The sequence below is a fragment of the Pseudophryne corroboree genome (genome assembly GCF_028390025.1).
Source record: "Pseudophryne corroboree isolate aPseCor3 chromosome 3 unlocalized genomic scaffold, aPseCor3.hap2 SUPER_3_unloc_30, whole genome shotgun sequence".
NCBI lineage: Eukaryota > Metazoa > Chordata > Amphibia > Anura > Myobatrachidae > Pseudophryne > Pseudophryne corroboree.
This window is the reverse complement of record NW_026967520.1, coordinates 989,074-1,006,210: the sequence shown is the minus strand read 5'-3', so window position 1 is coordinate 1,006,210 and position 17,137 is coordinate 989,074. Positions and strand designations below refer to the sequence as shown.

General features: G+C 40.2%; 1 protein-coding gene across 1 annotated transcript in view; it reads left to right on the top strand.

The window, feature by feature from the left end:
* The window catches only part of LOC134984027 (zinc finger protein 850-like), a 586,502-nt gene that overhangs the window by 114,617 nt on the left and 454,748 nt on the right, over nt 1-17,137 (top strand). Inside the window, exon 4 of the mRNA XM_063949670.1 lies at nt 1,634-2,455. Within this exon, the coding sequence (XP_063805740.1) occupies nt 1,634-2,455 (822 nt within the window). The remainder of the gene's footprint in view (nt 1-1,633; nt 2,456-17,137) is intronic.

The window sequence follows — 17,137 nt, the reverse complement described above, 5'->3', positions numbered from 1 at the left end:
TCAGGACACTTATTTAGTAGTTTATATCAATTTTACACCTTATTGAAGGCAGAAGGCAAAGCATGTGATGGCCGAGTACCAGGATCCATAATGGCAGCCATTTCACTTCCCAATACCACCGCCGGTCTCCGGTGACTGTGGGCAGCCCGTTCTGTCCCCATCAGTAGCAGAAGCTGTGCACCCATGTGAATGGGAGAGCAAGTGATCTCGACTGAGCCAAAAGCGCCTCCAAGTCAGGTGTCCGGAGAATACAGCCCATGGCTTCCGCGGCGTCACTAGGCTGCAGCAGTGAACAGTGCCCGGAGTGAGCAGAGCGAGCCGCTATAGGGCAGGAGGAGCGGGGGACTTAATAGATTGGGTCTTGGTCGCAGCAGCGGCTGAGAGCTATCAGGTAGGGTAGATAAGAAGCCTCTTAGTGAGGAGATCTCCAGAAAGTACGTCTGGATGGACCACGCCCCTCTTATTTATTATTTTATATTCTAACAGGGGTGACAGGTGTGGTATATCCCTGCAAAGGCAGATCCAGTCTCTTTCTCATCAGACTCTGCTGTCTTCCCTGCACTCTCACTCAGATGTTCACTGCTGCCAGTAGCACACGTATGAGAAGCAGAAGTATGGCGGCAGCTGTATAGATTCTGATATGTACTTCTCTGTATCATACTTACCATACACACATCATCCTTATTACTATTGAGAATAGAGGTAAGACACTGATGATGGGGGTGTAAGACTGGATTATAACCTAGGAGATGATGATGATGATTGCAGTGTATTATATGGTGTATTGCATGTAAAGTACCTTGTTCCACACCTACTCTGCTGTAGCAATATACCTTATATAAGGGTGAGTAACACATGTACAGGCTTACCAGCGTATGAGCACACACATAAAGGAATACTACCTTACCAATGCTTCCAGGAGTAACGTTAGGAGACATTTCTCTGATCCATCAGCTCATATGACTGATATTATTGTTCATCTAGAATCTCCAATTCATACGATATGTTCCCCATCCATTGTTTTACATTGGTGCTGACATAGGACTTGGTGAGTGACTACATCTCCATTTATACTTCATGGTTAGTTACCAGTACAAGAGAGAGAGATGTATCTAAGACTTATTATAATATTACATTTGTTATTGTGAGTGTTCTCAGGAGGGTGGACACAATGATAGTCTGAGACATAATATTATAAAGCATTCATTAAAAGTTATGTTTTAATATACACACAAATTTATAATTGTGTCCCAGAGAGTTGTCTTCTCCTATTGTTTACAAGATTAATATTGTTACAGAAAATGTCACATTTCCGTAATGTATTTTATTTCCAGCAGATGGACACACAAGCAGGAATATCTCAGAACGACATCTAATGTTATCCCCGGATTGTTACATAAAAGATAATGACAGTAGACAGGATTCTCCAGGAGCTAACCCCATTACCCCAATTATACATCCTGGTCTATCAGCTGGTCCCCCTGATCCTGCGAAATGTTCTCCTGATCACTGTGATATTGGTGCATCTGTTACAGCTCTGAGAGTAGATACCGTGTTTCCGTGTTCTATAGATGCCAAATGTTTCACACAGAACACAAAGCTTATTAACCCACACACAGGTAAAGTGGGTGAAAGGCCACTGATATGTTCTGAGTGTGGGAAATGTTTTACATACAAATCACATCTTGTTAGACATCAGAGAAGTCACACAGGTGAGAGGCCATTTCCATGTTCTGAGTGTGGGAAATGTTTTGCATACACATCAGATCTTGTTAGACATAACAGAAGTCACACAGGTGAGAAGCCATTTTCTTGCTCTGAGTGTGGGAAATGTTTTATCCAGAAATCACATCTTGTTCTACATCACAGAAGTCACACAGGTGAGAAGCCATTTCCATGTTCTGAGTGTGGGAAATGTTTTGCGCACACATCAGATCTTGTTATACATCAGAGAAGTCACACAGGTGAGAAGCCATTTTCTTGCTCTGAGTGTGGGAAATGTTTTATCCAGAAATCACATCTTGTTATACATCAAAGAAGTCACATAGGTAAGAAAGCATTTCCATGTTCTGAGTGTGGGAAATGTTTTACACACAAATCAGGTCTCGTTAGACATAACAGACATCACACAGGTGAGAAGCCATTTCCATGTTCTGAGTGTGGGAAATGTTTTGCGCACACATCAGATCTTGTTATACATCAGAGAAGTCACACAGGTGAGAGGCCATTTTCTTGCTCTGAGTGTGGGAAATGTTTTATACAGAAATCACATCTTGTTATACATCACAGAAGTCACACAGGTGAGAAGCCATTTCCATGTTATGAGTGTGGGAAATGTTTTATATACAAATCACATCTTGTTATACATCAGAAAATTCATACAGGTGAGAAACCATTTCCATGTTCTGAGTGTGGGAAAGGTTTTACAAACAAATCGCATCTTGTTAGACATCAGAGAAGTCATAGTAACATAGTAACATAGTATCTGAGGTTGAAAAAAGACAATTGTCCATCGAGTTCAACCTATTTGTGGTCTCTGATGCATGATGATTTGACTAAAATTTCTGACTGATGCTGCTGTCAGCCGTTGCATTTTATCCCTATTTGTAGTAACTATAATGCATGACTATGCACCATACCCCTGGATATCCTTATCCATTAGGAATTTATCTAACCCATTCTTAAAGGTGTTGACAGATTCCGCCATTACAACTCCCTCGGGTAGGGAATTCCAAACACGTATTGTCTTTACCGTGAAATAGCCTTTACGCCGTATTGTGCGGAATCTCCTCTCTAACCTGAGCGAGTGTCCACGAGTCCTCTGTGTTGATCTAACCAAAAACAGGTCCCGCGCAAGCTCTGTGTATTGTCCCCTTATATATTTGTAGATGTTGATCATATCCCCTCTTAGTCTCCGCTTTTCCAATGTAAACATGCCTAGTCTTTCAAGCCTTTCCTTGTATTCCATCGTCTCCATGCCCTTAATTAGTTTGGTCGCCCTCCTCTGTACCTTTTCAAGCTCCAGGATATCCTTTTTGTAGTACGGTGCCCAGAATTGTACACAGTATTCAAGGTGTGGATTCACTAGTGATTTATATAACGGGAGTATAATACTCTCGTCCCTAGCATCAATACCCCGTTTTATGCATGCTAATATCTTATTAGCCTTCTTTGCTGCAGTCCTACTTTGGGTACTACTGCTTAGCTTGCTATCCTTTGAGGACACCTAAATCCTTTTCCAGTACAGAATCCCCTAATTCTACCCCATTTAGTAGGTAGGTGTAATTTTTGTTCTTGTTACCACAGTGCATTACCTTACACTTGTCTGTGTTGAAGCGCATTCTCCATTTGGCTGCCCATGCTTCTAATTTAACTAAGTCGTTCTGAAGAGACTCGGCATCCTCCTCTGTATTTATAGCCTTACACAATTTGGTATCATCTTCAAAAATTGACACCATGCTCTCTAGACCTTCTGTTAGGTCGTTAATGAAAATATTGAACAATAGCGAGTAGAGAAAGACCACCTTTCTGTCAAAGTGACAGGTGACACATGCCCTTTCACCTAGGCTCCGCCTCCTTTAATATTAAATGATTGTGTTTGATATCGCTTTTATATAAAATTTTATATAAAATTTATTGCGTTCGATATTAAACATACATTTTATATTAAATTTATAGAGTTCGATATTAAACTGTATTAAAAGATAATGACTTTGAAAAGAGTGTCACGTAACACCAGTCGCAGAATATGCAATAAAGCTGTATCACAAACCAGCTTGTGATGAAAACATTTACTATTTTGTACACTTGTTAACAAAACTACAGTGTTATAGTTCACACATTCCAGCAATTTAAACGTGAAGAATGTCACGTAACACCAGTCGCAGAATCCGCAAGTACGTTTAAATAAATTTATATATATATAGCAGAAAACAGGACTGCGGCACTCAAATCAAAAAAGTGAAGGTTTTTTACTGGAGCATGTAAAAGGTTACAGAATGCCTATGCAAGGCCGACGTTTCGGTGCTCCAAGCACCGTTTTCAAGGCAGGCATGAAATTCTAAATAAAGGTAGCTAACATTTAGCTACCTTTTATTTAGAATGTCATGCCTGCCTTGAAAAGGGTGCTTGGAGCACCGAAACGTCGGCCTTGCATAGGCATTCTGTAACCTTTTACATGCTCCAGTAAAAACCTTCACTTTTTTGATTTGAGTGCCGCAGTCCTGTTTTCTGCTATTCATCACTTCTACTGAAGGCACCTACAAGTTACTGTTCCAGCACGGAGTGACGGTTCGCACTGCCATTATATATATATATATATATATATATATATATATATATAGGCTTTGAAAAGAGTGTCACGTAACACCAGTCGCAGAATGTCACGCAACGCAGCGCGTCAAATCAAGCGGATGAAAGATGCATATTACACAGTGTTAAAACCAGGTAGTTTTATCGGCATTAATAAATATGGGTCGGTTAGAAATAAATTTAAAAGATCCGACGTAAGAAAGTGGTTACAAGAACAAGAGGCATACACGTTGCACAAACCGGTAAGAAAAAACGATAAAAAGAACATGATTTGTGTATCGGGTATAAACCAACAGTGGCAATGCGATTTGGTTTCGCTGATCTGTCAAAATACAACGATGGTGTTAAATACATATTAACAGTCATCGATATATTCAGTAAGAGGGTGTGGGCTGAAAGTCTGACCGCTAAGAACGCTGCAACAGTCGCTAATGCTTTTTAAATAATATTCCAGCGGTGTGCTTTGCCGATGAAGCTACAAACCGATAATGGTAAAGAGTTTCTAAACAGAAACCTAAAAAAGGTGTTAGAAAAACGGTATAAAGCATTTCACGACCAATAACGATGTGAAAGCGGCTGTTATAGAGCGATTCAAAAGGACTTTAAAAACACGCATGTGGCGCTATTTCACGGCAAAGAATACCTACAGATATATAGACGTTTTACAAGTCTTCATACGCAGCTATAATAACACATACCATAGAACGATTAAGCGTGCTCCAAATTATGTGAATGACTCTAACGCATTGAGTGTCTTCAAAACGACCTACGGTGATTACTTTAGAAGTAAGAAAGCCCCCGTTTGTTTAGGAATCTGTGACCACGTCCGTATTTCTAAATATAAGGACATATTTCAGAAAGGTTACGAACAGAGTTTTTCTGAGAAGATATTTGTTTTACATAGTGTGAATACTAAAGGGCTTAAGCCGCTTTATAAGTTGGCAGATCTGTACGGTGAAGTTATAACAGGTCGTTTTTACCCCGAAGAGCTTCAAAGCATACCAAAAAACTATAACAGGGTTTACAAAGTGGAAAAGATTTAAAAAAATAAGACGGTCAGAGGCCGAAAATACGCGTTAGTCAAGTGGCGCGGGTACCCAACAAAATGTAACAGTTGGGTCGCGGCATCGGTGATAAAAGACATATAAAGCTCATCACAATCTAAACAAGATGAGCAATGGATGGCAAGTCGTTCTACATAACCTTACCCAGCAACGCCTCGGGGGCTACTTTCCCACAAAATAAGATTTCTAACTATACGACAAAGTTGGCTAAACCGATAGACTTAAAAGGCGAATGGGAAGTAGCACTTACTGAGATACAATATCCGCACACGTGGAATACATTGGATTTACAAGATTGTAGACTGCAATTATCATGGGATGGAACGGCGGATCAGCCGGTGGCGAGAGTTGCGAGTTTCTGCATTAAACCGGGTTTTTATGAAACAATCGAAGCGTTACTGAACGTAATCAATACTGAAATTGTACAACTGAAACTGGACGTTGGATTAAGACTAACGTACGATCACTAAAATACAAATTTGCACATGGCGCTGTCACATCCAAAGTGAAAAGCAGCTACACTCTGAGGGATGATCCTAACCCCTCCACAGCAGAATACAACAAACAAAAACGAGAAAGCGCTGTTCACTTTGGTAAAATATATTCTTTACTGATATGTATAAAAAAACCACAATGCTATAATTACAAGCATATACCGGCCAGTATAAACTTATAAAACAATCAATACATGTTTCCTAGATCACACAATAAAATATTTCTAAATCACCCTTAATTAATAAATCTATTATGGCTTACACTTGATATGTTTTCTTATATATTGAAGAAAATCCACAATAGATGAATCAATAATTTAGTAGGTTAAGCATGCATGCATTCCATAGAAAAACTGAAGAATGGGTTAGTATGTTTCCAGTTCCAGCTGCACAATGAGTTAATTTGTATCCAGCAAGTCTCTTATGCAAATATTTGTTAGTTATAGGCAGCGTGCAAGAATATTACTATTTTTCATGCGGAACCAAAACCTCCAACCACTTTTTCCTTTTTGTGGGAGGTATAAATCAAGATTAGTAAGAGGTGTTAGATTCAGTCCAGAACAAGATAATAGGCAAAATGCTCTCTAATTCGCCACAACCTCTAACCATCCACTTCACATACGGTTAGTTTGATTGATTAGGTGAAGCACATATAATCAGGTGAATCATTATGCTGTGATCCATTTCCACAAGGACTAGAGTGCATTTAGCAAAAGCACTCACTTACAACTTTTATCCTTGGTGGCTGTTGTAATTGCCAGCCTGATTAAAATATATATATATATACACTCCTTCCCCTGTGCACTGGGGTTGGGAGAAAGCAGTTCATCAGCCGGTAATGAGGGTTTATGAGCCTCACAATTGATTGCAGCAGATAATGGAGAGTACTCTCCTGACTCACAACTCCTCTGGTATGCCCACAAACGCGTTTCTCCGCCTCCGGGTCTATTTCAGCGGCTTCGTCAGTGACGAAGCCGCTGAAACAGACCCGGAGGCGGAGAAACGCAGAAAAGTCTATACGTCGAAGTTCAACCTTTAGCGGCATTATCCGACACAGCTCCACTTGAATTTTATATAGCAGCCAGGGGTGAACACTACTACGATCTGAACAACACGCTGTTGTACGTGACGTGCAAGCCGCTGAAACAGACCCGGAGGCGGAGAAACGCAGAAAAGTCTATACGTCGAAGTTCAACCTTTAGCGGCATTATCCGACACAGCTCCACTTGAATTTTATATAGCAGCCAGGGGTGAACACTACTACGATCTGAACAACACGCTGTTGTACGTGACGTGCAAGATCGTACGAACCGATAACACACCGATACCGCAAGGTGCGCGGGTCGCACTTATTAATTACCCAATAGCGACTTTATTCAACCAAGTGGATGTAACTTTGGGCGACAGGCTCATATCACAATCCAACAATCTTTACGCATACCGCGCGTACATTGAGACTATATTGAATTACAGCTCGGATGCACGGTCAACAAAACACACAACAGGATTATTTTACAAAGATTCGGCTGGAGAATTTAACAACACGGTGCTGAACGGTCCGAATACAGGGTTCAAAAAATGAGCAAGAGCAACAGAGCAGAGTCGCACGGTTGAATTGCTAGGACCGCTTCACTACGACCTTTTCCATCAACATAAACTAATTTTAAACGCCGTTGATCTGAAGATTAAACTAACCAGAAACAAAGACGCATTCTGCTTAATGTCGTCTGAAGCGGATGCCTTTAAAATACAGATCACAGCGGCATCCCTGTTCATGAAAAGAGTTCAGGTCTCACCAGCCGTGCGGATTGGGCATGCACAGGCCCTGTTAAACGGTAACGCGAAATACGCGGTTGACCGCGTTGGGATGAAAATCTACAGCATACCAACAGGCAGTAGAGTATTTAATCTAGAAAATCTATTTTTAGGTCAAGTGCCGAAAACAGTTATAGCCTGTTTTGTGGATAACGAATCATTTTCAAGAATCCATAACCAGAATCCCCTTTGCTTTGAACATAAAAATGTAAGTTTTGCGTCCCTTTATCTGGATGGAACACCGCACCCCGCCAAACCATTTCAACCCGACTTTGAACGCGGTAATGCTATAAGAGAGTATATGTCACTCATACAGATCACAAATAAGCAGAAATCTGACAATGGTATACTGATTGACCGCGAAGAGTACCACAGAGGCTACACGCTATTTGCTTTTGACCTTTCACCAGAACAGGAGTGTGGAGAACACCTTTCCCTGATAAGAACAGGCAATCTACGTGCCAAATTCCGCTTTGCAGAAGTCAATGTGATAATATACGCTCTATTTGATAACATCATCGAGATTAATCAAAGGCGCTATGTGCTGTACAATTATCTATAAATGAAATAAACTAACACTACGCTGCTGAAAAAATGAACACATTACAGATAAACTGTATTCTGTACGCTGTGCAAAGCACACTGCATATTTTTAAAGGAACGTACTCGTGCGATATGTTACCGGTCAGTAAACTGGCGCAATACCCCTGCGCGTTTGTAATCAATACTCATAGCAGCGGGCAGCCGGGTGAGCACTGGTTGGCCGCTTATTTTAACAAAACAGCGTGAATGTTATTTTTTGATTCTTACGGGTTAGCCCCTGACAGCCTCCTATTCCCAAAAGCTATAATACATTTTTTAAACTTGAATTTAAAAAGTGTTTATCACCAAAATAAGCAGTTGCAAAATTTTAACAGCACCGTTTGCGGTCAATATTGCATATACTTTATATTTTACATGTGTTAAAAATACAAATATGTGGATGTACTGGCCCGTTTTAGTGATGACACAAAACGTAATGATTGTTTTGTTTCAAATTTTGTAAGACGACTCCCAAGAAGCCATTGTCTGAGTCATTATGCATATAGATATATACAGAATTGTGTAACTTGTAACCAACGTTGTTTGTGAAGCGTTTTATGTACAACGCGGCATAACTATGGCGCGTTGTACATAAAACGTTTCACACACAACATTGTGTGTGAAGCGTGTTACGTACAACGTATTGTTTGTGTAACTTGTAATCAACATTCTGTTTGATACGTTTTATGTACAACTCATCATATCTATGATGTTTTTCTAATAAACAACGTTGTTTCTTAAACTTTATATCACGTGCTTGAAATTTCTTCCGTTTACAGCAATAGAAACAAAGAACAAAATGTTGTTTTATAAATCATAAGCATACTTTATTGATATATATATATATATATATATATATATATATAACACGGTAAAGACACATTTAAAACATTACATAAAATATTATTGACATAAATAAAACATTATGGCGCAAAATGCCAACATAAAATACAGTGTATAAAAATATTATAAATTAGTTATATGTTATAGTTTCAGCCACTGTGAATCCTGAAATATATTTACGGATCTTTTCCTAGGTAGTAAGTAACCGTGCGTTGTTGTTAACCCTGGTGGACTTAAAACATTTATTCAACCTTTGTTAAGGGTTTGTAGCGACATGGGTGATGTCACAGTGCTATCAGAGGCCTCCTGCTTCTCAGCTTTTAAGCGTTCTAAGCACATTCTATTTGCAGCATTGGCTATGACGGTTGAGGGAATATTTAATTCAGACATAGCCCGCATAAATTCAGGCCACCCGTTCGGTATATTACGGATCGACACACCGTGGCTTTGCGTGATGCTTCTTATTAAATCTAACATGTTGGAACCAGGCACAGTGATGCCTTTGTACAGAAACTCCCCTTTACTGTTCCAGTCTGTGATCTGTTTAGAGCGTGTCATTTTACTCAATAGTATTTCACAGTTTTTTTTATACTGGGCATTAACACCGCTCAAAAGCTAATGATAAACAGCATCGGGCGCAACAGGTTGTGTCGTGTTATTTGATTCATCAACAGATTTTGCAACGGGGGATAAAAGAGCTAAAGTTGACATTTCACTATCAGCCTGTTTACTCAACACCAGATATCTCTGCAACAACATTGTATATCGCTTTGCTTTTTCATATTCTGCTAAATCATTATTCTGTAGTATTTTCACGATCTCTACATCTAGACCGTGTGTTGCTGTTTTACGTATGTCGTTGCTGTTCGGTTTGTTATGTAAACGGTCTATCTGATTCTGAGGCACCAGATACATTTTCTCAGCGTACTCCATCAGCGATTAGACAATAGTCCTGTAATTAGCGGTATAGCAAAACCAAGCAGCGAACCGATAAAACCACCCGACTGTTTAACCAACATCTTCTTTTTTCCAATGGCACATTTCTTATTACAAAGTGATTTTATAAGCTCTCGCTTCTTTTTAAGGTAGTTCAACTGTCATTGAGACTGCGGTATTTTACCTTTAAGCGTGTTGAGCGCTATCTCACAAATAGCCGTGACTAAATCGTTTGAAGCGTTGGATAAAATAGCGTTTCTTTGGGTTGGTGTAGCTTTAATTAACGTTTTTAAAAGCACCCAATTACGTCTTATCCGCCCCGACATGTTCACCGTTGTTAGAATGACAACAAATGACTAAAGGTTGTACGGTTATAGCTTTATAGAACCGCGCTTCTTAATGACAAAAGCGACAGGTGTGTCTGGTGGGAATAAGCCGCTTCGTAAACGATAATCGTCAAGAGCGTTGTTTCTTAAATCAACCAGTAAATACCCATAAGGGGCAGCCGTTGCGGATTCATAGGATTCGAGAAAAAAACGATGTTTCGATGGGTACATTTGTCTAGCCAGAATGCCCACCTGCATTTTATCCCTGGGGTTTTTGGACAGGACCATATATTTTGTGTTTAAATGTATAGTTCTGCACTTTTTACCTTGACAAAATATGTTTTGGACAAGGTACAGGATACTGAGATTACGATGGTGTACATACTTTGTGAAAGCTTTCCCAACCTCAGAATTATTACTTGCTGCGTCCATCAGATCATCAATCACTGTTAAATTAATCTTATCAGGGGGAAAAAGTTGATCATCGCTAAAAGACTCTGGTAAACCCTCTATAAACCGCGTACTGGGGTAATCACACAGAAGTTGGTCGTATATAGGCTGCCAACAGGTGTAAAACGAAACAACATTATTGGTACATGAGTTATATGCGTTGCAGCATGCTGCAACAGCGTTTTCACAAAATAACTTTTACCCGAATTGGACGGACCCGCTAAAATACATGAGAAAGGGTGCTGAAATCTGGTGTCCATCTTAATAGCCGAATGGCAGTGTTGTGAAGTTGTCCGTAAGAGACTGTTTAGTATAAACACACCTTTGCTTCTTCTGCAAAGTACGAGTCTCTATCTGCCAGCACTTTTTCACACGTACTATACCGGGTTGACGGATCACAACCTTTTTCTGGTCGTCGCCTTCGGGGTTTAAAGGATAATCTAAGACCAGTTCTTTCAGGCTGTCAAAGTTAACGTGCTGCGCATTATCAACATTGAGCATTATACCTTTAACCTATAAACAGGTCTTTCCGTTGTTTAGTCGATAGCCGTATGACTTGGGACCGGCTGAGACAAATTCTGTTATATGGGTGCCTGTGGGTAGTTCGTTGGTCAACTCGCCTAAATAATCACCCAATGGCGGGCTCCAGTCACCAGGTATACTGACAAAAATTACAGAATCTGAGTCGTGATAAAGACATCTATCTTGTAATCTATACGGTAGTTAGTACAGTTCAACACGTGCATAAGCAGTTGTAAAGATGGCTATAGTTACATTTGAAATTGTGCCCCTGGTGTAATGGTCTTTGGCATACTTCCAATTTACCATAACGGTATCATCGTCAACAAAGTCCAAAGCGGACACATCATAGTACGGTAAGAACGCGTATTCAAAACGTTTGTCCGGATTGGTCACTAGACACGAATTGGGCATGTTGCTACATTGACCAAATTTACCCCATAAGGAATTTAAAAACAATTTTGAAATTTGTCTTTTAGCCAGGTTGATTTCTATGTGATCGGGTCGTAAAGACATGCCTTCATTTTTTTGATAGGCGTCTATATACTCTTGGCGTTTCCCGGCGTCTGTACACCATTCGGGATAACCAGAGGCCTCTTGTTTATCCCTGAGGTGCGTTTTAATGTAGCCTGAAAACAATTTGTCAGATCTCTCATGAAAATGCCACACCTCATAGATTTTACACACCATGTACCCCATTTCTACAGCCAAGTTTAGTTCCACGGTACACCATGTACCGATGAGTGCACGTTTTTCTGAATCATGAACGCACGGCTCAGTCTGTCCAGACTCGGCGCATGTGCGATATAATGGAAACATTAACTTGCCACCCATTTCAACCGGCAGAACCGGAAAGAATAGACCACAAGGCGGGTAAACTGTAACCCTGGCAAAACCTAAATACTTTGTGACATCACCAAAATCCTTATAAATAATGTGTGGGTGCTGTATAGGATACATTTTGGTTTTGTTAACATACAGGTACAGGCTGGTAAAATCAAAATAGTGAATTTTTAAATCACAACCTGTTTTGTGATACAGCTTTATGGCGTTTGTGAGCCCGCCATAAAGAGCATCACGTGGCTCCAAGGGTTCGGGTAATTCTTTACCCTTCAGAAAAGCCTGTAGATCCACATCAGACTTTAGCATAGACTTCCATTCACAACCCCAGATTTCACGTATCTGAAATCCACATCGTTTAAGGTAGTGCAACTTTACCAGCAACTTGTGGTGTAATTGACCGTAGGTCGTTTTAGTCAGTTTGTTTTTATCATCGGCGTTGTAACAAGCACCACAGCCGTGATAAAAACAACCTTGGAATTCAAAAGCAGTGGGTGTGCCGTTAATCACGGCGTAACCATCAAGGCTGTATTTACCAACTTTCTTCTTGCCCCCTTGTAAAGCGTGTCTTATACTCACACCTTCTTTGTGCTCTATGTACATTAACCACTGTATGGCTGGCGTTGAGTAACGCTTCTGAGTCTTGTGATAGTTATCACCCGGTACAAGGGCCAGTGTCTTTTCCTGTAAAAATTGACTAATTGAAAAGCCTCGATGTGACGTTTAACCACAACCTTTTTTTTGCCTTTGTTATTAGAAACTCCTGTTCTGTCATGGCTATAACAGCCGATCTGAAAGCATCACAAGCTTTTTGTAATATTTTCACATCGTCTTTACAATATCATATGAGCTCTTTTTGAAAGTTAAACGGTTTGTGTACACACTGTTTATACCAGGCTGTAAACTCAGATAATTCATAAGGCATCATGTATTGTGGACCAAAATACTCTATTGACGGCATAGCCCCTATGTAATTTTGGTTATCAGCTGTGTTAAAAAAATAAAAAATAACCTTTGGTACCGTCAAACCCCATCGCCTTTGGTAACTTGCTAAGCCGCATGGGTAAAAAATTTAAAGAGTCAATAAATCTTATCTTCAAATCTTTTACCGTGATGCACATTATGTTGCCGCCTCTAGATAATAATTCCATCTTTAATTTCTCCTTAATCAGCTGGCGCAGCACAAAATACGCATCATAGCGACCTGCGTTATGGGCTATGAATGTGTAATGCGCAAATTTTGGTTTCATGAAACGTCTTTACAAAGTCTTCGATACACGCAACACCCTTAAACTCCCAGTCTTTCTCCCCCGTTAATGTTAAAGCGTAACAGTACTTTGGTATGTGCACACCCGTCTCCTGCATACACTCAAAATAATAAAAGATGTATTTCTTTGTGGGCTCTTCTGGCTTGATGGTTTGTATATAGCACAAATAGTTCAAAAACCCATCAACGAACACCTTACAAATGGGACACTTTAGGCCTCGGCAGTTATGATCTGTTTGCCGGTAGAGACAACACCCGTCACAATATACATGTTCAAGACAGGATATTTTGTGATCAAGAGCTAAAGCTTTGCGTAGCTCTAAACATTCGTTTGATCGACAAAATACCCTACATACCGAACACCTTAACGCCGTCACACGGTCATCAATACAATCCATCCTGTGACAAGCCTTACAAAAGAAAAGACAATCGTGATTATTTCTATGATGATAAGCGCTATGACAACGGATGCAATAATATCGGGCTCCAAGAAACGCTTTGATATCGAGTATCCCATAAAAGTGACAATCGTGATATAGCACAAACAGCGTGTCTTTGTAACGGCTGCCCGTACAGTAATATTTCCAATCGCCTTGATTGTAATAGAGGTGATTGATCGAAACATTTAAATAGTTGTCAAAAAATGCAACATCGCTAAAGTTGACCGCTTTATCAAGCGGCAGATTCAAAGCTTTATGTAGTTGGATCGCTCTCTCCTGTATTACATGGTCATTGCCGTTGTTACCTTTATCCAGACGTTTACAGACGCTAGCGGCCAAACACAGGTTATTACCGATATTACTGAAATCATAGAGATGTCTTTTCCGTTTATGAATTATTAAACTATAGGGTAAGCGGTGTAAACTTCTACCGGTCAACCCCTTCCCGCTCTGTTTCTAAAAATACTGATCACAAACCTTAAACCTGTGGATAATAAGAATTCAGCGTTACTTTGAAGCGCGTTTGTAATCTGGTTAAAAAAACTGGTAGCGTCTAATGTTTCTTGCGGCTTACGATGCGAATAGATGGCGTTGTGTAACCCACCCCCCTCCAATCTATGCTGACTGCGGTCGGCAGGATCCACGCCCGCAAGGACGCCATCGAGCATGGCCTGTATAGCAGTATGAATGGCTCAAACTCCCTCTACAAATGTTGTAACCCTGTCCAAATTAACAAACCGATAGTGATTGTGGTACTCAACGGCTCTGAAATTCGGTCGTTGTCGTTCATAACTGTTAATTGCTTCTAAGTATACATGTTGCCGACCTTCGTCATTACCGGGTGACTCAACAACGCATGCATCATCATATATGGGGCTTGCAATGCGCTCAATATTGTCAGGCTGTGATTTGTCAATCGGTAATGCTTGGGGTGGCGATTGATCTAAATCTACATACCTCGCACTCTGCTTCCCGCCTACCACATGTTCCCTGTGCCGCTTGCGCTTTCTCAATCTGGTTAATGTTGTTACAGCCTGTTTCACCTTTACACGTCGGAATAACTGTGAGATCTTGTATGTTAAACAAGGTTTAATTCGTGGATTTTTTTTACAGGCATTTCAATTTAAAACACGTTTCAAACCATTGCCTAACATGCCTAGTCACGGCTCAGTTTCATTTATTTCTGCAAAATTATGTATGTTGGCTTTAATAAATTCAGTTGTCTTAACTGTCCGATCTATGTATTTTGACATGACATTCATACACGTCTCAACAACTTCTTTAACAATGTCTTGTTTACATTTCCCACCGTGGCTCACACCTTTAATGTGTTTTAACAAATATCCGGCTTTTACACCCATGTTCTCAACATCTTCCCGTATCTTACCCAACAACGCGTAAAATTGTATTTCAGAGTCTTGACCTAATTGTTCTGTATTTTGACATCCATCAACTATGTCGGGCGCTATCCCGTGCGCCGGTGCACAAGCATCAGCCGACGCGTGTACCACGGCTGCCGTTGTAAAATATTGGGCATTGATGTTACACAATCAACCATTGTAGTATTACCAGAAATTCCTGCAACGGCTGATAATTCTTCATCAGCACTATTCTGCGGTTCTTGTGTCGTTGACTCTACACAGTGTGTAATAAGCTCTTGCCCATTTATGTAATCAATATCTGATATCACAGGATTACCAGCTATGTGTCTTGTTTCTGTTTCAGAGCAATCCTGTGTATCAGGAATAGTCATTACATCGGATTGCGACAATTGCTTAACATTAGTTCTTGAGTCAACATTTGAAAACACACCAATGCCTGCTATGTGTCTTGTTTCTGTTTCAGAGCAACCCTGTGTATCTGGAATTGTGATTACAGCTGATTGCGGCAATTGCTTAACACTACATCTTGAGAGACGCAATGCCCTCATAACCTTTACAGTCTTTGTATTACCAGCGACATCCCGGTCTGCAGTGTTAAATGCTGTGTGTTTTGATGTTACAGCAACATCGTTACTTACGCTTGATACAGTTTGTAACGTGATCCTTCTCCGTTGCGGCTTATCATTTTCGGAATACGACAATTTTCTTTTAAGATCGGTAAATGCTGAATTATGACTTCTCTCATTCTTTCTTGTTCGAGCCGGCCTTCGTTTGTTCGGATTGATACAATCGTTATGCACCACCATAACCGATGACCCAGCATTCTCCTTTAGGCTGTTATGTACAATCGACGGCGTTGCGAATTGATGGTTCTCCGTTTCAGCGGCGGTTGTGCGTTTTGATGTTTTCCCGCTTGTACTAGGCCTGTGTATATGCGCGACTGTATCACTACCTACTGGTATCGTAGGATCATATCATCTTGCTACAGCATCATCTGTAATACATATATTATAAAATAAATATAAACATCGATGCACGTAAATTAAATTAAATCCCTGCATAACAATATACCATATAACAGTGTTTGATTATTCACCTCGTCCTCTCCCCCGGATCACACACCACTTCCAAGCTTGGGTGCCGGCGCTGCCTCCAGCGCTAATCTCTCCCACAACCGCTTCTCGGTCTGCTCCCTCTGAGGACGAGGTGAGCACTTCATTATACACCTCATAGAAATGGAATTATTGCCATACAGCTCTCCCACTATCATGTAAAACCACCACTTGCACAAAAAAGCAAAATTGTGCCTCCCTTGCACTTTAACAAATAAGAGACTGCCTTATAGTGAACTATACTGGGTATACCAACATCCAGTTTAAATATTGCACACAAGACAGCTCATCATCTGAATATATACCCCACTTCCAGATAGGTCCGCACCAAAAAGGAACTGCTACCAGCGGACGGGAAGAGGGACTATTATTATTGAGCTATATACATCGGTGCAATAGATCCCAAGTGCCTTGATAATTGTCTGCTATAAAGGATATTCTAATTAATATTTCTTTTTATACAGGAACGAATTTGTTTTATTCAGTTTTAAGAATTATACAAATTATGTAAAGCATTTCAATATATTTACCGGCCGGTATGAATATAAATTATTGTTTTTATTGCTTAAAATAAAATATTATTAATTATATATTGTCATAGACGTGTGTTTCGATAATATTCTCATATCAGCGCCTCTACCTTCTTTCCACTTGTGGAAAGAAATTTTCTAGTCTTTGAGACACCGAAGGATCTACAATCGGAGAGGTCTCATAACGCTTCCTGCTATCTGCGGGAAAAGGATAGGAAGACAACAT